Below are 20,331 nucleotides of genomic sequence, written 5' to 3'. Positions count from 1 at the left end.
TTCTGAGTGGAGAAAGAGAGAAGCTTTTTCATCAGTTCACTGATGTTCAAATTAATAAAACAGACCTGCATGATTTTTGTGAGGACAGCAATAGCATTTATGCTGTACAGTTCTTTCATACTCAGCATATCCCAAAGCAATGGTTTAAATATTGACAGTGCAAGTATCCCAACAGACAAACACAGCAGCCATTTTAAATTCCCTAATAACTACAGAGGTGTTGTGAATCTGCATGGAAACAACTTGGAATGTCTTCAAGACTGCCAGTGACTCATTAACCTATTACTTATGCAAAATGTGAAGTGGTGGCATTTGATAGGACACAAAAAATGCTGCCTGACAAAACTCTGTTGTGGTTGTAATCTACTTATGGCACTGGTAGAATCTTCCCTGAGCCAAATTCATGTGGCACACTCAGTGTTTTTGTATTGCTAAAGTCGTCTTGCCTTCTGAATCTCCTGGGCCCCCAAGGGTGCTGAAAAATGCTCTTCCTCCTCTGACCCCTACATTGCCAGCTCTCAGGCTGGCCTTCACATCTCCAACAGAGACTCACTCTTGTCACTTGGATGACGTGGACCTGTGAGCCAGGCCCAGTGGTCAGAATGACTTGGAGCTCTCACCTATAGATTTTCCACAGATTTAGAAGTATGTCTTGTTCTCTTAGTCCATACTTAACTCAGAAAATATTAAAACACCATGTCACACAACTGAAATTTCTTCATATCATTCAAACATATTATATGTTTGTATAGAATTTATTGGTGTAGAAATGAAAAATATGCTTGGTCTGTCTACTATAAGACGCAGAAGAGAAGTCTATTCCCCATTCAATTCCTTCACTCCTGAAAACTGGGTAGTTTGGTTTGGCATTCGACATTTCTTCTCTCTTTAAAGGCTCTGTCCACAACAAGCTCACATGTAGATTAGATTAGAAGTAATCTCTTCCATTTAGCTGCCTAGAGAAAAAAGGAAGGATGGAAGAAAGAAGGAAAGCAGGAAGGATGAAAGAATAAAATAACCCTTTCTTTGATACCCTAAGGGATAATGTTCGCTTCTTCCTTGGAGGCTATTCATCACTTCTCAGTGTGCCATCTCTCTCTCTCTCACTGAACCTTAAATTTTAAATTAATCCACACATTGAAAATGTGAATGGAAAATCATTTAAATATAATGATTGCATATAGTTTATCTTACAGTTCATTTGTGACTTCAGATTGAGATTAAACATGACAGCAACTGAGTGCTTTGGGTTGAAAATGGCTTAGAGTGATGGACAACAAATCTCTTAGGCATATCATGATAATCCTTAATAAAATTGTACTCTAAAACATCCTGCTCAAGTGTCAAATTTTGGACTGAAATCACAAATTAAATGTAAAATTATCTCTTCTGTCTTGATTTTGTCCTGACATGTTAGTTCCAAATTGCACTGACACAAATACCAAACTGAAATTGGTTTGGAAAATATAAATAACTAAAGCATACAGAATTGCTATAGCTTTTGAGGTTGTTATGGAAACAGAGAAAAGTGTGGGTTTCTCCCCCTGAATGTAACTGACAAAAAAATTGGGAAATCCAGAGCCTTAACTTCAAAATATGACTCTACTTACCTCTTCCTTCTCTTGCAAATCCTCTAATTATTTATCCTTTTTTATTTATTTATTTTAGCCAAGACATCATTTTTAATGTCTGATGTTTTGAAACAAATCTTATATCTCTTCCAGCCAACATATCAATTGTAGACATAGACACCAATGAAGAAGAGACCATAGCAACAACCTCTACGGGCAGCCACTTTGGACTCAACTTAAAAGGGCATGAGAAAATATATTTTGGTGGATTGCCGACTCTTAGAAACCTAAGGTAACATGACTCAAACCAATTTCTTCACTTATGGGAAAGAAATGTAAATGCAGTGTAATCCTATCGCCTGTATCCATTTGTCAAATACATTAGCTGTAAGTAAATGGTAGATTCCCAATGTACTCTACACTGCCAGACCAACGCTTCATCACTTGTGTATTTCAATGCTACTCACGGCTCAAGTTACACAAATACGATGCAAATAGATTTTATATGCTATTCAGCTTTCTGATGCTGTGCAGAATCATGATGTAGCTGGCTTTCTGTTAAGTCTATTTTCTTAATTGATTAATCGAATTTATTACTCCTACCATACAGAAACACCCCCAGAGCTGCATAAAAATTAAGCATGAGTGCTTAACATGTGCATGAGTAGAAAACTATTCCTTGTGGATTTACTATTAAATTGGTACACATTTCTAGTTAAACAGGGTCGCTATAGATACTACATAAGAATACAGCAGATCACAGAATCACCAGAGTTGGTAAAGACTGCTATGATCATCCAGTCCAACCATTCACCTATCAGCAATATTTTCCGCTAAACCATGTCCCTCTGTACAACAGCTAAATGTTTCTTGAACAACCCTAGGTACATTGTCTCCACCACCTCTCTGGGCAGCCTTTTCTAGTACCTGACCACTCTTTTGGAATACATCTTAAAATATTGTCTTTAGAAAAAAATTATATTATTTATAGAAATAAGTTTGTAGACATAAACTCCTAAAAATTCCTTTTCATGTATGTAATATTAAGTAGACTGAAATATGACCACCTTTTCATTTTAAATGCCTGAACCTGAACTCCAATAAAATTTCCATTTTTTTTTAATTGCATATTATTGTTGATAAACCTTAATAAGCTAAAGTAACTAGATAAGAGACACTTGAATTTAGTGTTACATGGTTTTAAATAGTTTTTCAAATGAATATTCAGCAGTTTTGCAATGACAGGAACAGAAGAATTCTGTGCTACAATGAACAGATGAGTAACAGAGAGACAAACTCATTAATCTATGTCACTTTTAGCTACATGGCATAATGACAGCCTTGAAGTTGTCTTCTGCACAAGAACTGTTGTAATTAGTCTACAGGCTGTTCTGCAACTGAAAGAATGGACATATTTGTTAATTTATTAGATTAGCAGCTAGCCTCTGATGTAAAATCATCCAGCAGTAGTAAGATGTAAGCTATTTTACTTGTGAGATTTAACACTATGTTATGTAGTTGTGAAATCACACCAGCACATAATAAAATGTCTAGAGCAATTGTATTTTTGCAAATTTTTTGTGATTGCTCAGAAAATCAACATACAGCAATTACTTGGACCTTTGGTAACCATTTTGCCTGCAGCTATGATTCATCAGTCATTGGTGCAAGATGGATGTTACGGTAAATTAGAGTCAAAAGCAGTGAAAAAGGGACTAAGGCAAAGCTGAACTGCTACAAACAATAGATGCTGCATGCCCCAACTTTGTAATTGTCAGCTTGTGTCAGTTCTGCCAAATTCTTTTACATTATTTGCTTTTTATTCATGACCAAATACAGCAATAAAATTTAAAAGCTTTCTGATGTACTACATTTTCAGGTATTTGTTTGCAGAATAACCATGCTAATTAGCATACACTGAGTCTGTATATAGAATTTTACTATCCATTATGTATTGTTTACATATTTACTTCATTGTGAAATATTTTGAACCTTGTTAATAAGTCTCATTAGTTATAATTAACATAATTTTGATGTGGTTTTTTTTTTTTTTTTTTTTTTGTCTTTCTTTCTCGTCATAGTATGAAAGCAAGGTAAAAATAATCAGATTACTTGCATGACTTGCATGTCTAGTAAGTGTAGCTTGAAAGCAGAAGCAGCTATGCAGTAGCAGCATGTGGGTAGTATTTATACCAGCTGTTATGCTAAGGCTGTTAATTCAGCAAGTTGCTCCTGCTGCAACAAGCAAAGCTGCTTCCAAGTGCTTAACGCTGTCATGTTACATGCTGTGCCCACACCTACACAAATAACTTCTATTTTCTTCACACAGCTGCTTAATTCAACTGTGTTTGTTTATTACACTGGAATGCATTGGAAGCAAAACTATAGCAAGCTGTATTTCCAAGTTTAAGATCTCTAGCTTATGAGAACAGCATTGTCTAGGGTCAGCAAAGGAGCAATGCACTCCAACGCTGTGAATTAATTACTGAGGAGGGTATGAAAGCTAGGTGCAGACTTTTGTAAAGTTTACCACTTCTGAGTTTAAGAGCTAGGGAAATGATTGAGGATGCCACCTGATTTTTATTGTAATTTCAGTTTGCAGCATTTGCTTCTACTAGTTTTGTTTTGAGTTTTCAGAGAGGAATCAAACTTGACTTTGTCTTGTAGCTTAATTCCTGGCCTGATTTAGAAATATATAATTTCCCTACCACAATCCAAGAAATTCACTCTTTCAGAGAAAAGTAGATTATTTCTTCCCTTGCTCCAGTATCTTTTCTCGTCATCACTTGAAAATGATACTAGTTTGGCACAAAAAGTAATGATCTGAGGTCTGAATGAACTTACACCTTGTTTTGTATGTTTTGGAGGGGAACAAAGAAAAAAAGAAGTGTTAAAAAAGCATGAAGCAAGTATTAGATGTTTAAAAGGATGTAGAATTCATATGGGTTAGGAATTATAAACAGCAATTACAGCAGCTGCCTGTAACCAGACAGCATGAGAGCAGCCTAGAACTGGACAGGACAAAATGACAATGACAGGAAGAGTATGGGCACTGTTCACAGGGACTCAGCAAATGGGTTTTGCTGCTGGGAAACAGCAGCAAATGAAAGAAAGATGAGCAAAACTTACATGATTGTGAATATATCAGAATAAGAATTATTCCAGTAAGACAGACTGAGTCACGTAGGGGCTGCAAATTTGCCAGAAAATACACTGCGCTTGCTAGGATGGCTATAATGCAAAGAATGGCTTTCAGTACCAAAACACGCAGCTATACAGTATCTGTGCAAAATGGTTTGATTTTGGAATTAACAATCTTTTAAAATTTTTCTTCCCTTCTAGGGAGCTGAGTTGTTTCTTTTGTCTCGCCAGTCTTAACTCCTTATTAATCTTTCAAATTCATTTTTCTTTTTTTGAGCTGTTCATATTATTCAGATATTCTACTAAACTGACAGCACTCATGGGTGACTACAGTATTGTAGTGAAATTAACTAGTGTTTCTTTGTCTCCTGGTACAAATGGCAGGGTTTTTTTTTCCTTAATCACCTCTGTAAGGTGATAAAAGATACTCAAAATATAAAGAAATCTAATGTCAGTCCACATGAACATAAAAGATTCCTAAAGCAGGAAAAATATTGAATGAAATTTATTTCACACCTTGGCAAATACTTCCTCCAAAACTGTTGTGTGCTACAAAAGATTCTTTCATTAAGATCCAGCATGCATAAAGATGAATGAAACATCTTTGTTCCAGTCAAGGTTTCTCCTTATCGTTATGGTTTCCGATACTGCTTCTCTCATCTATCTTTGCCTCAGCTTACTGCATTTGAACACTTAATGTGACAGCACTCCTTTACCAAGGAAGAAAGAAAAGAAAGGTCTCTTGACAAAGGCAATGAATCCTCTGTTACGCCTTTGATAAGTGATAAACATTTTATGTGTGGAAAGGTGGTAGAAGGCAAGATGTATTTGTTTGTCTGTCTGTGTGCAATTAAAAACAAAAATCAAGCATCTGTGCATCTCAAAAAACTGCATGTATCTATGTGTTCTCTAAAGTCTGGTTTTGAAAATAGATTGTACTTTTGAATTTTTTTTAGACCTGAAGTAAACTTAAAGAAATACACGGGTTGTCTCAAAGAGATAGAAATTTCGAGGACCCCATATAATATATTGAGTAGTCCTGATTTTGTTGGCCTAACCAAAGGATGTACATTGGAGGTTAGTAGGACTTCAATATATTTTGGTGTTACTAGATAAAAATGCTTTCTGGTTTCTAATTTTAGGACAGAACATCTTAATTCTGCAAGATGTGTTTAGATGCATATATTGATCTAATGTGAACATCATTACTGGTATATTTAAGAGAAAGATGGATGAGTCTGATTAGCATGTAAGCCAGTTTTCCAGATCCCTACTTCTTGGATATTGTTCCTGGATAGCTGAGATTAAACTATCTACCCAATGTAGGATTTTCTAAAATGTTTAACAATGGTAAAGCTGAACTGTGAACAGACATATAGTTTAAATTCTTTTGCATCTTACTGCAGTTCAGCAAAAAAATTCTTTAGAATTTCATATTTGTTTTCATAAATTTTAGATTATTTCTTGGCAAGAAAGTAAATATACCTGTATTCATTTTCTTCAGTTTCTGTGAGTCTTAGAAAGTTAGAAAGAGCTGTTGATTGATTGTTTTTTTTTTTTTTTTTAAACCCTTGAGGTTTCAGAGCTTGAAAACTGATTGAATTAAACATTTTATGGCAGGATTAAAATGTTCTAAATGTACAAAACAGGATATGTAGGATAATTTAAGGTATGTCAAGTTAAAGCATACAAAGAGACTGGATTAGTTACATAAATGTCCTGGGATTTCAAAGAACGGTAAAATTAAGCAATGATTTTATCTGGTGTGCTCTTTTATCTCTACATATGAAAACAGCTCTATTGTACTGAAAAAAAAAATGGTGAATTATTTTATGAAAACAATTGTTTACATAGGCTAGTCTTACCCAGATGGTAGAGTGCAAGAATTGGCAGAAATTACAGAAAATTTTCAGGAGTATGTATCAATTTATTATTTGATGACATACTCCACTCTTTAAATGGTGTTAGTGGCTACAAACATCAAAAAGAGTTGGAACATAAGCAGTGCATGCTTCATTTACAAGCCCGGGTCATCAAGAAGGCAGTGCTGCTTAGTGAAGCAATTATAGTGAAGTACTAATGATTGAGTAATGGAGAGTGTTTTCCAAGCAAGTTTGAAAAATAATAGAATCTAGTTTATGTTCACATTAGATGTTGCTATGAGTGGTACTGATTTGAAAGCAAAATATTACTGTATTAATTGTATGGAAAACATTCATATTACAAAAAACAAAACAAAACAAACACCTCTGAGCAGATATTTTTAATGTAGGAGGATATTACAAATTCAGATTAGAACTTTGCTTTCCTGTAGGAACAAACTCAAGAACTATCCTCATGTGGCAGATGTAAACAGATAAATTAATGTTTGCACAATATTTTGAAAAGTAAATTGCTTACATTTTTTTACTTTCTATCTCTTCCCGCTAGTTATATTTCCATAGTTTTAGTTAAATTTTAGTTTTAGTACGTTTCTCTTTGTTCATGCACTGTTTTTAATCCTACTTTTCTGTCCTTTTCTACAGAATATTTATACAGTTAGTTTCCCCAAGCAAGGCTTTGTGGAAATGCCACCTGTCTCCTTTGATGTGGGCACAGAAATCAACCTCTCCTTCAGCACCAAGAATGAGTCTGGAATCATTTTATTTGGCTCAAGCGGCACAGTTGTTCCCCCTAGGAGAAAGCGCAGGAACACTGGAAGGAAAACTGTCCCTTTGAAGAGAAAACGCAGACAGACTGGACAGGTACAAGGCAAAGGATAAAGAAAACCCACAATTATACTGAATTTCTTCCATTCAGTTTGGTTCCAAGGCACTGCTACAATTTTATACTTCAGATAAAATTTAATAATTGCAGAAAAGAACTTTGTTATATTACCCTTTTTTTAATTGAAAATTTGATAGAAGCTCAGGCAGGTTTTGTGGGTTTTATTTTTTCAGCTTTCTCATAAACAGTCACGTTAAGATATCTATTTTTCACTCAGAAGGTGGTGACACACTGGAACAGGTTGCCAAAGGAGGTTGTGGATGCCCTATCCCTGGAGGCATTCAAGACCAGGCTGAATGTGGCTTTGGGCAGCCTAGTCTAGTAGTGGTTGGTGATTGCCCATGGCAGGAGAGCTGAAACTAGATGACCTTTGAAGTCCTTTCCAACCCAGGCCATAGTATGATTCTGTGATCTATTTGCTTGTTGTTAAACAATAGATTTGTTTTTCTATCATGTGTGTTTATAGCATATCTCATATAGATGCTTCCATGTTGTTTTTGTTTGTTTGTTTGTTAGTATTTGAGAATTTGAGTCCTCATCCTGAGTACTACTTGTGCACTATTTATATCTGAAAACATCTCTCATTCCTGGTCAAATAAACACAAATAACAACCATTCTGTTTTCACTGAGACAAAAAATAATAATAAAAAAAAATCAAGCGGCTAAGTGCAGCGCAGTGTAAGCCCCCTGGTGCTTAGGATCATTACTATGGGATTTGTAATTCAAAAGTGCTCCAATCTTTCTTCTTTTCCATTAAAATACTAATCTGCACTATAAATTCTTTCTGAAGAGGATAAAGTCAATCTATTCAGAGGAAATACCTGCAGAGTCTAAATGACTAACTGGTAGAAATGGACAATTTCTAACATCCATCACAAGTCTTGAATAATTAAAAACATCATATATAGACATAGTACAGTGATGATAAAATACTTGGCTTCTTTCTTTTGGGAAATGATATTTCATTGTTTTCCTTCACACCTGCTTTGGGACAGAGCCCCCAGTGATCTGAAGGAATGTGCTGCAGGGACAATTTTTTATTAAGACTTGCTCACACGGCCTTGACTTCAGAGCATGGGTTCCTTGATCATTATCCAGCTTTTCTGGTCACAGAAGTGAGCATGACATGCAATTACTATTGTAACTGTAGGTGGTTAGATCCCGATATCCACTACAACATGTTATTGGTTGCTAGAGTAACTGTGAGTGCGGTTTCCCAGCCCTATAAATACAGAACCCACTCTGAGACCAATGCTATTCAGATTTTGATAGGTATAAATCCAGACCTTGGAACAAAAAAAAAAATCAGAAGAATTTTAGGTCCAAAGACTCCTTCCTTCCCTGCAAATAAGTATGCAGAAAGTTAACTCTTCTGATGAGGTTTTCCAGAATTGCGTAATCTCACTCATTCATCATTATGAAAATACTATGGAATCTGAATGGGGCTGCAGCAGCAGAACTGTAATTACAATATTTTGACTACAGTGAAGAAATTAAAAATAAACTTAAGAAAATAAAGCATACACAGTAATGTAAAGCTAAGTAGAATTGTGTCTATTGAAATGTAACTTACCTTCGTATTCCAACATGTCCGTTGCAGGCCTACTATGCAGTGTTCCTGAATAGAGGTCGACTGGAAGTGCATATCTCTACTGGAATCCAAGATCCCCACAGGATCACCATCAGACCAGAAGCTGTCAAGTTTCACGATGGCAGAGCACACTCTGTGAGGATAGAAAGATCTAAAGGGTAACAACCTGGCAGTTCTACAGAACACTCAGCACACATCATTTAACGAAATTAACACACCAGTGTCATCAGCAATCCAGTCAAATGCTTCCTCCAGGCCAAAGAATGTGGTGTAATTCCTTCCTTATACAAATTTTTCAGAATTTAGTACTGACAGGAAACTTATTATTCCACAAAGCAAGTTTGTAACTGTTTTGAAATGCCGTGTATTGTTTGATACACAATGGTGCCCAGATAAATATGGTAAAACATTAAAGATGCACAGTCAGAGATTAATAGCAGTATTTTTTATTGCTGGAAAGCCATTGCACACCTTTTCAGACCCTTTTGTTTTAAACAGAATTTCACTTAGCTTCCTTTACCCTTTTCTCAGCTGTTGTAAGAAATGCTTATTATTACTTCATCACTCGGGAAGTAATTAGAAACAGTGGTATTGAAGTAGCAAGTGTTATTTGTGGGCTGACATTACCCTTGCTCCAAGCAGTTTGCTGCAGTGGGCATTTACTGTATCAACATCCAGTGAATTAGAGCACTGTGTACTACACGTTCTTTCTTGCTTTGTTAAAAACAAATTAGAAAGACAGTGCAACAGCCAGCATGTTGCAAAATGTGGTAGATGTAATTGAAGAGGCTTACTCAAGCATACTGAATGCTAGGCTTCACTCTATGCCCGGTAACACCACAGCCTCCTTGAGCAATAGGTCCGGTCTGTCTAGTCCCTAGCTGCCCTTCCATAATCTCTATCCTCTCTCTAACCTGCTTTATTTTTTTTGTCAGTATGATTTTTTTTTTTAAATCTTAATTTCTTTTGTATTATTAAATAAATCTCATGAATAATAAAACTGCAAATTCCTTGGGAGAAAAAATTACTTTGGAAATGTACTATTGCATTAGGCAAAACACTACGTGCTGCTGTGACAGAACATAATGATCCAGTAATGATAATAATAAGCTCTCAACAACAAAGATAGTTCTTTCCAGCAGCGCTAAAGTAAGTACAGTAGCTTGACCTGTGAGAGTACATCAAGACATATTTGTTACACAATGCCACCCAGTGATAATGCTTGTTAGATGAATGATCAGGTTGTTTTTTTTTTTTAAGTAGCCCTGTTACAACACAATTTGTCTGGACTTTGCAATTTTCTATAGGCTGAGATGGAGGGAAGACATCAATTAAGACTAGCACCCTCTCTCTGTGAACACAAGCTTTATTTGATTAAATATGAGGGATGTCATTTGAAAACTCTCCAGACAGCTAATTGCCCATGTAATTATAAACTATTTGCTTTCTCTTCTAAAGTAATTATAGGATACTGTTTGACAACTAATGCACATTATTGTATGGTTCCACTTGGTGCCAAAATGTTTACTATGGTAACGGCTAAAGATAAGATAAAGTGTATGTGAGCTGACAAAGACGTCAATCATCACTATCCATCCAGCAGCACAAAGAATAACTCAAGATTTGACAGTCTTGTTTCCCTATTCTTCCTCTGAAGGCATGGGAGAGAAAAGTCCTCCCTAGGACACTTCACAGAACCCAAATTATTCCCTTGACCGTAGAGAAATCTTTCCCTTTCTATTGCTGAGGGATCAGGGAGAAATCCTAGAGATTCCTGAGATCTCTCAAAACACTTAATATGCACTTCGTCCAATCCTCTGTAAAATGTACAACTTTCTGACTCAACAGTTTTCCAGACCAAATGAACACACACGCGTTTATCAGGAAATTGAAAAGCTTACATGCTGTATGTCAGTTATTTAATTCAGGTACTTGAATAACTATCCAGTTCTGTATAGGACTTGCCTAAATAACAAAGTCAAGTATTTTACATAAGAAAATTGATCTCATTTCAATCAACATTTTCAATACTCCATTGCTGCCCAACATTAGTAATTAAATATAACTCTACAATATAAAGAAATTATGCAAAATAGCATTCTACATTCACATTCAAAAATACTGAAGTTATTATCCAACCTTCATGACTCAGCTCATCTTTAGCTAGATTTTCTTCAAAAAATTGTTTCATCGTTCAATAGTAAATGGCCTCAAAGACAGCAGTTAATTTAATTTTATTTTTTTTACTCTCAGTGCTATACCTTATTTTATAGGTTGATTCCACAGAACTTACATTAGCACTGCTTTCTCAGTATACACAACCTATGGCTTGGAAAACTACTCTTTCAATTTCTTTCCCCTTTAACAGGTTTCTCTGTAAATGTGGTACATACCTTCACATTTATATATTTTGTTTGCTCATTTTTCTCCATTTCTTGGCTCTGCTAGATCAGCCAGTGGTACTATGATTTCAGAGGCCTACTGTTTACCTTTTTTAGGCCCTTAGCAGTGTATTCTGTGGGACAGCTTTGCCTTTAGCTTGTAGCCTACGTTGTACCCATGAGAGTGAATTATAGCACTTGCATCAGTGTGTGATGAAGAATCAAACATTCTGCTCTGCCATCTCCTTTGGAAAAAAAAAAAAAAAAAATCCAACAGATCTTCTAGGAAGTACACAGTCCTTATCTGCAGTCGATTCCTGCAATCAGAGCAGTCTACAGTTTGTCCCCCTGCAAGAATATAATAGCTTGTACAAACCAAGAAATAAGGAGCTGTATGAAAAGCAACCCCCTGTTGTTCCCATCCCACTGAGCACAGTATGACTATGTAGCATCACAGTACAGCAAGCTTGGTTTCTGCCATTCACTGCTGTCACACTACAAACCACTTCTTACTGTTCATCCAGAGGCTGATGTTACTGCCTCTCCGCAGCACCATTTTGCCAAGCTCTGTTGGAGATCTGCCAAGGAAGCACAGCAGTAACAGGAAACCTCCTAAAGGGTTAATATTCATTTAGTGTAAATGGCTAATTACAGCATTTGGGTTCATTCACTGTAATAGCTGCTGCAGGAGCAAATAGGGCCTGCAAAATGGTGATGCCAATACAAGCGATAACCAGAATATGTATTTTTTGCTTTTAAATGTTTGGGTTTTCTCCCCCCACAGGATGTTCATTGTTCAAGTAGATGAAGACAAAGTCCAGTCTCAGAGACTGCCAACAGACCAGCCCATCTCTGTTAGGAAACTCTTTGTTGGGGGTACTTCTTCTCAGTTTCACACTGCGCCTCTCAGAAACATACCACCATTTGAGGGCTGTATATGGAATCTCGTCATTAACGCCACGTAAGTCACACTAATGCCAACAAATGTGTGTTTAAATGCCTTGGCTACCAAAAGCAGCCTCATTGTTGCAGCAAATCATAACAACAAGTTCTATAACACATTCTGTTTTCTTAATTTGACCTTGCATTTTTGTCTGTGATAGGATACTCAATTAATGAACCCTTTTACAGACTATGTAGCGCTTACCTGTTTAACCATAAAATAGACCTGAAAGATTCAACAGTAACACAGTAAGGCTTACCTCAGCGACAGGTATTTATGGAGTCCAACATTTTCTTTTATGTAAGAGAGGCTGATCTCCAAGAGTATCCAAATTCTAACAAATACTGAGGAAATCAATTTACTTTGTGGACAGTACTTGCTACAATAACCTGGAAGGAATATTTAAATAAAAAGAAAGGGGACACTGAATAAAGTAAAACCTCTACCGCAGGTCCATTTTTCTCCATTTTTTTCTTTATATAACTTTAACATACAAGAACTTCAATTAGAATCTCATCAGTCCACACTCCATCAAAGAGAGAAGGTCCCCTCTATCATGTGATTCAGCCTTCCTAGGCCAACAGAACTTGCCGGTGAGCATGCATGCCTCTGCACTAACTGTAGGCAGGAAGGCAAGTGATGACTATCCCTTCTAATTTAAGTGTCTTACCTCAGTAATTAAACCAGATGGTTTAATCCTGGCAGTTGTGTACTGTGAAGTGGAAACAAACTGCAGTGTATAGCTATTTGATAAAAATAGGTGGCAAAGTAGTAGAAAAACTAATAGCAAACCTTGATTTCTTCATGTGTCCTCAGCCCAATGGACTTCGCTCAACACGTGACCTTTGAAAATGCAGATATTGGCCGGTGTCCCTCTCTGGAACCAGAGGCCAGGCCACCAGAGGAAGAAGATAAACCAATTCATTCAACAGTCCTGATCCAACCTCAGCCAGACAGTGAAAAAGAAACAGCAGAGATGCCTCCTGCTACAGCCTCTCCACCTCTTCCAACATCTATATCTTCCCCACTTGTAAGTGTAGATTACTTCACCTAGTTAAAGTTTGAAAAGTTTTTCTTATGAGGCAAAAATGAAAAATGAGCCATCAAGAATAATTTGTCAAAAAATAGTAACAATTCAGCAAGATGCCATATAGGGAACACCTTGTCAGCAAAACGTGTGGATAGTGGAAATCCGTTTGATTATATTTGCTTGGATTGTCTCAACATCCTTAAAGAAGGATATAGCAGCAAGAATTTCATTTGGCTTGCATACTTAGCCCTGAACACTCACCAGGATGGAAATCCATCAATACCTGATCAGAATTGGAAAGGAAATTTTCCTGTGGGAAATCCCTGTCATTGTAACATTTCTTATGCTGTTCTCTGAAGCATGTGATAACAGCCAATTCAGTGACAGGATTGAAGAAATGGGTAGACTAAAGGTGTTTTATATGGCAATTCCTCCACCACTATTTTATAAAATTTTGTCCTGGGACTTTACAACCAGAACACCAGTCAATGCTGAATCAAGCACCATGGTGATTGCCAGAGATCTTAAGAAGCTAGATAACAAAATCCTTATACAATGACATTTAAGAAGAAACTTCTGTTGCACATCTTTTACTAGTTGATGATGTTACTGTCCAAAACAGATATAAGTTTAAATATCTAAGTATTAAAATGAATAATAAATCCACGGGAAATTACCCTGAGAAGAAAAGTTATTTGCATTTTGTTACATATGTATACAAACCATAGGTTCATACAGAATACAGTTTAGTTTGTTTGGTACATACACATACACATATCAGGTACAACCAAGTTCGTAAATTGGACAGTTTCTCTCAGACTGGCTTTTTTAACCATTTTTGAAGGAGCTCCCAAATCAGCTGAAAGTCAAGATGTAGTTCTGCCAGCAAGAGAGAAACAAACCTGAATTCACTGCATCACTCATTCCACATTACCTGCCTCATTTTCAGAATTCATAGGTGGTTTTCCTGAAAATAAGTAGGATATCTAGCAATGTTTTTCTACCAAATTAATGGTACAAACTTATGTCAAAAACCATTAATTTATGTTTGAGATTCACAGCCACCATAATTGGCCAAATACACACAGTACGGTTTTATTTAGGACTTGTCATGCTAGCTCCTAGCCCCAGGATTGTATATACTGTCTTTTTCATGCTTCAGGACAGCATTTTGATCAACTCCCACGAGGTGGAGTAGTTGTAATACAAGGGCTCTGATGCATCTTTGTTTGCAGTTAAAAATTAGCAAATATGCAGCATAGTGAGGTTACCATACAAAGATAAGGAATCATGCAATGACAAGGTAAAAAGGGTTATCCAGTCTTAATGATCGCTGTTCTAGAAGAGTGCAGTCAAACAAAACAAAGAGCCTGAAATTTTGAGAGAGAAAACTCTATTATCTCTTTGTTAAAGTACTATCTCTTTGTTAAAATGGAAATAGTTTCTGGTGTTAACTAGGTGAGTTTTGTATAAAGTATCTAGAACAGCAATAACTTGAAATGGTGTTCAGAATAAAAATCCAAATAAAACACTATTCCTCCACTTTCTCACTTGGAAAAAACGGGACAGCTCTAGTGTTCCAAAGATCTGAAACTACATTAAATAAGGCAAGCTTCTGGACATTTTTTACATTTGCTTAAGTTTTCCAAAGTATTTTTCTAGGAAATATTGCAACATAATAATTAACTAAGATTTAATAATGAGACAATTACACTTAAACAGAAGCCCAGTTTAAAAATACTGTATATGAAGAATACACGGCAGAAAAAAATCATTTCCACTTGAGAGGCCTAAATGAGCTATCTGTTTCATTTAAGACCTTTTAGAGGTTCTTTTAGATCTCCACTGTGTATTTTTACGGAGAGGGGGAGTTAAATCCCAAACAAACAAATAGGAAAATTACATACCTCTACTAAAGGCAACATGATCTAGAAGTACAAGAGTTGGGAAATACATTGTTCACAATTCTGCTGTTGCTGCTTCCTGCGAGTGCCAAAATGTTTCTCAGCTGAGACCAATGCTTGGGTAATTGCTGCTTCTGCCTCATATTATTCACTGCTTCTCAGGACTCGCTTGCCGCTGAAATGAAGAGTGCCAGCATTACACCTGCATTTGACCCCATGACGGTACCTTCCATTTTTCCAAGCATTACTTTATTGCTTTATTAACGCAATCCAATGAGCTGTGAGTGCTGCTTCACTCGTGTTCCCTTTTTTCTTCGTTCCCTGTGATTACTAATACAGCATTGGTTGGAGAGAATGTGTGACACAGTCCACCAGTGGGCTTCTCTGTTCTTCATTTTCACTGTGATTCACACTCCTTGACTTATCAGCTCAGTACCTGATATCTGAAAACACAGCTGAAGAGATCAGGCTTGAGGCTCTCAGGTAATATAGGAGATTATTGAGCAGCCTCATTTAAATGTAGGATACCTTAAAGCCGTTACAGAGAAAACAGAGCCAGAATATTTTAATATAGGCCAATAATTTATGCTAACTTGGCAGTCTCGTGGAGGCTTTAAAGCTGGCTGTCCTTAACTAAAATGAAAGCAGAAGCAAGCTTCTAAATAAAACCTTCTAAATAAAACCTAAGTTAAACCTGCAAGCACACTCTATTGATGTTTCTTTCTTTTACTGACATTTCCCTATCAACCCAATGGACATTGACTTTTATTGATCAATATTTATCCATAATAAATTGCTATATGCTTGGTACAATTCCAGCCATCACAGGTGTGTCCAGCATGTTCCCTCTCATCTCACATTTCTGTACAGTCCTCCTGATGAGATGCAGAAAAACTGCAGCTTTTGCTGGTGCAGGGGAGCAGCCACAGAGTCTGGGCCAGAGCCTTCACTAACAGAAGCCAGCCAAGGGGTCAACTGAATGTCAGAATGTGTCTTCTAAACATTAAATATGTAAAAGCGTTCCACAGGAAAGTATGTATTAGATTATTTTTCTGTTTTTTTCTGTTCTTTCCTGTCATTCTAGTACCAGCATCTAGTCCCTGTCTCCAGCTTTTAACAAGCCCAAATGCTACAGAAGGTACTATGTACAGATAGAGATCGATACGTATATGATCTATTACTGATGTAGCTATTAAGCTAAAAGACAAACTCATAAATATTAAAATAATTAAACAATTTTCAATTCTACCCAGCACTTTTGAAATACAGTTCATTTTTCTGTTTGATGCACACTGGAAGTCTGTTATCACACATTCATAACTTTCTTTGGACCTGCTGAATTTTCCTTGTTTGTTTCCCACCCCCCCAACCCCCCCCCTCCCCCCCTCCCCGTGCCTTGCACATTGATGTGTCATAATGTATGGTGTTCTACTCTACAGAGCATTAATTGTGGAAAATTAATTTTAGAAGTTCTCTGCACCATTGTGAAGGTCTGTATGATGTGTAAAGCAAAAAATACAACAGCACTGAAAACCTGACTGAAAGGGACAAAGAAATTTCCTCTTTGCAGCTGAAATCTCAGTGCCTGATGAGTCACTCATGACATTTCCCAAATGTTTCACAGAAAGAGTTCTTTGTCAGTAAAGCACCGCACTTTGTGATTTGCAGGTCCCTGCTGAGTTGGGCTCAAATAAGAGACTGCCACCAACTCCAAATGATATCAGACACAATGCTTAAAAACAGGGCTTGCAGCTATCAACATTTGTTTTTTTCCCTGTAGTATTGTTGTCCTTGCGTTAGATCTTCTAAGCAGTTTCTTCACAATACTCTCAGTGGGAGGCAAAAGCAAGGCATGAGTAGGAGCTGGTAATTACCACAGTCTCTCATTGCCCCAGGCAGCTACATCCTAGAGCTTCAGGGCCAGAGATTTAAAGACCTGATGATATTAAAAAGGGGAAATTATACTGGCAGAGGTGTTTTACCTGCTGTTGTTGTATCACTCTAAATTTAATAAAAGCAAAACAGGCAGGGTGGGGGTTCTTCATTTACATGTCAGGTAGCATCTGCATTAGATGATTCAAGAAGTTTAAGAAGTTGTTACCTTCTATAAATCAATTAATTGCTTCTCTTACCGTTGGTGTGAGCCTCTTAGCCACAACATCAACATATTAAACAAAAAAAATCGTAAAAAAAAAATGTATATATATGAAAAAGTGAAGGCTCATTGACAGGTGCAAGATCTGTAGATACTTTTAGCTCATTATTTTTAAGTTAACTGGAAGTTGACAGGATAGCATCTCCTTAAATTTGAAGTCTGACCTCATTTCTGTAAGATGGCATCCTATGGTGTAAAACTCGGTTATATGAGAGAGGAGTACACTGAGCTGCCTTGAAATCACTTAAGAATCTTATAAATACCCACTGATGGCATGAAAGCAGCAATGCTAATATATCACTTTTATTTGCTTTTACAACCAACTTAATGAGCTCTGCTTTTAAAGCAAGTTCCTGTCATACTGCTTTATAACTTCAGCTAGCCTGGGGAAACATCAACACACCAGAGAAGTGCAGGGCTAGTGTCTAGACTAGCAGAAATATTCTGATTCCTGAGCTGCTGGAGGACTTCCATCTTGTGCACAGCTGAGATACAAAATACAAAGTTTGGATGACCATCGTATATTTTGCAGGATTCCTGTGCTGCCGACACAGAACCAAGCATTTTGGAAGGTGGCAAGCAATTTGGTCTTTCAAGGAACAGCCACATTGCTGTAGCATTTGATGATACCAAAGTGAAAAACAGGTATGTTATTTTGGTAATGAATTTTGATGAAATAACATGAAAATAAAGTGCCGCTTATAAGAGTCACAAAAGCTTCTCCCACAGTTATGAGCATAATCTAAAAATGACCAAATTCTAATTCCTTCCATTGTGAAAACATAAGTAGCATTAAAATATAAAATCTAGGCAATTAACTGCCCATCTCAGTAGCCCTCACAAAAAATATTTTAAATTTTTGTAAATTTTCAGGCACATGCAGATCCTAAACTGACTTTGGGGAAAAAAAAAGCAGACGGAAGAATTTAACTGAGTCATGTGATTGAGTTCATAGAACACTTCTTAGAAAGAAGTTTCTTGGTTCAGTAACTTAATTTCTTTCAATAAGACAACCTCATATTCCCTTTCTTGCAGTAGGTAAGATTAGGCTTGCACAGTAAACAGACAAAATGACATTGACCTTCTAACATACAGCTACATTTCCCCTTCCACCCACATTGGCACACAAAGGAGTTCCAAGAGCTTCTTCTAAAAATGCAGATGTTTTCAGCAGGTTTGGGAAGATATAACTTTTTAATTGTTCACTTTTGCTGTGAAGACACATTATTAAGAAATATGCTGTATTACACCAGTGGGCATTTTTACTGCCATACTAATTTACAAGTCCACCAGCCTCCCACTTGTTACCTGTAGAGAGACTATACTGTATATTTTACTCATACTAGTTTTAGAAAACTAGGAAAACAATTAAAAGAAAAATATAATTCTATGGTTCTTACACATCTTTTCAAATCAGAATCCAGGCCTGACCAATTTCATGCAATGATTTTAGATATTTATATGATCAACTACTTTCAGGTAATTAGTGCCTAATATTCCAATTGTAAAGTCTTCTCTCTGCCTCCTTAAAAGTTTGTAACCTGTCTTCAGGCAGTAGGACTCATTAGACACTCAGCATTTGCTGAATGTCACTGGTACCTTCTCCTCTCTGTGAATATTATGTGTCTGAATGATGGGTACCGCCGCTGGAATTTTACAAATGCTGGGATTTTCCAGCAATGACAGCTGCAGCTGAGAAACTGAATCTCCAAATTCTATGCCAAAATTGCACTTCTGTATTTCCACAGTGACAGGGCTAATGAACACTCACATGTCAAGGATCAGATGTGCGTGAAATGCAACATACACGTGACCAAATTATTTTGCCTAACCCCCGATGGACAAGTAAATTGCGCTTTCAAACTCATTTTTACAAGCTGTAAAGTTTTGTTAGATGAATGCAAAGAGATATTTTCTCTAGTGCGCAACTCTGAATAACCTTCTCTTTGTCTCTGTTATCTCTTTGTCTCCTGTTTGATTTCCAGACTTACAATTGAATTTGAAGTCCGAACAATGGCTGACTCTGGCTTGCTGTTTTACATGGCCCGTATCAACCATGCTGATTTTGCTACCGTTCAGATAAAGAATGGACTGCCTTACTTCAGCTACGATCTGGGGAGTGGAGACACCAACACAATGATTCCCAATAAAATAAATGATGGCCAGTGGCACAAGGTATTACAGTCTCTAATGCTAAATTACTCCCTATATCTTAAGGAAAAACAAAGCTGAGAGACCTTTGTTTTGCCCTAAGATATTTGCAAAAAATGTAGCCTAAACAAGCTAAGCCTTCAATTAGACATTTCTGTATTCTGCAAAACGTATGCGTTAAGGCATAATGTGAGGAGAGCAGGTACTGCGTACCTATCAAAAAAATATTAGTGTTGATCTTTGAAATTTCTCCTCCAAGAAATGTATGTTACAGGACATATTTGGAATATGTCCAAAGTATTGTGAGGAGCTTCAGAAATGTTCCTTCCTCCTAACAGGATTCCAGTGAGCATCAGCTTATCATGTTTGAATACACCTTTAAAGCCAGCTGTTAAAATGTTGATAATGTCACTGTTCAGATACAATGCTAAGAACAAGAAAGAAAGAAAAAAAAAAACAAAAACATTCAACATGCAAAATTAATTCAGTTCATTAGAGAATACATTTTATATCCATGGGTGTATTTGACAGCCTGTTTTGTGAATTTATGAGAGGAATCATTTATCAATATATGCCACATGTGGCTTTCTGGTAGTAAGGGAAGGAACAATAACACAACCATGATATTCAGTATTTATTGGGCCAAGGACAACAGATGCATATATACTTATTAGGTAAAATAAAAGCTTGAAGGCAA

At 36.7% G+C, this 20,331-nt stretch overlaps 1 protein-coding gene and 1 long non-coding RNA gene across 5 annotated transcripts in view; one reads left to right on the top strand and one right to left on the bottom strand.

Annotated features, from left to right (window-relative positions):
* Window positions 1-20,331, top strand: part of LAMA2 (laminin subunit alpha 2) — a 335,772-nt gene that overhangs the window by 308,731 nt on the left and 6,710 nt on the right. For both annotated transcript variants that reach the window (XM_090135808.1, XM_090135806.1), the window contains 9 exons: window positions 1,725-1,863; window positions 5,669-5,789; window positions 7,238-7,456; window positions 9,080-9,228; window positions 12,236-12,412; window positions 13,211-13,424; window positions 15,491-15,550; window positions 18,016-18,128; window positions 19,469-19,658. In XM_090135808.1, the coding sequence (XP_089991934.1) occupies window positions 1,725-1,863; window positions 5,669-5,789; window positions 7,238-7,456; window positions 9,080-9,228; window positions 12,236-12,412; window positions 13,211-13,424; window positions 15,491-15,550; window positions 18,016-18,128; window positions 19,469-19,658 (1,382 nt within the window). The remainder of the gene's footprint in view (window positions 1-1,724; window positions 1,864-5,668; window positions 5,790-7,237; window positions 7,457-9,079; window positions 9,229-12,235; window positions 12,413-13,210; window positions 13,425-15,490; window positions 15,551-18,015; window positions 18,129-19,468; window positions 19,659-20,331) is intronic.
* The window catches only part of LOC149919050 (uncharacterized), a 29,851-nt gene continuing 18,649 nt past the window's right edge, over window positions 9,130-20,331 (bottom strand). The window contains exons 2-4 of one of the 3 annotated variants that reach the window (XR_016464370.1): window positions 15,332-15,503; window positions 12,654-12,783; window positions 9,130-9,203 (exon numbers count right to left, since the gene is read on the bottom strand). This is a non-coding gene — a long non-coding RNA (uncharacterized LOC149919050). Of the gene's footprint in view, window positions 9,204-12,653; window positions 12,784-13,372; window positions 13,445-14,129; window positions 14,795-15,331; window positions 15,504-20,331 lie in introns of those variants that run through there. The other 2 variants (XR_016464371.1, XR_016464372.1) reach the window with 2 other exon arrangements.

The sequence above is a fragment of the Phasianus colchicus genome, chromosome 2 (genome assembly GCF_987193195.1).
Source record: "Phasianus colchicus chromosome 2, bPhaCol1.hap1.1, whole genome shotgun sequence".
NCBI lineage: Eukaryota > Metazoa > Chordata > Aves > Galliformes > Phasianidae > Phasianus > Phasianus colchicus.
This window is presented reverse-complemented; position numbering and strand designations above follow the sequence as displayed.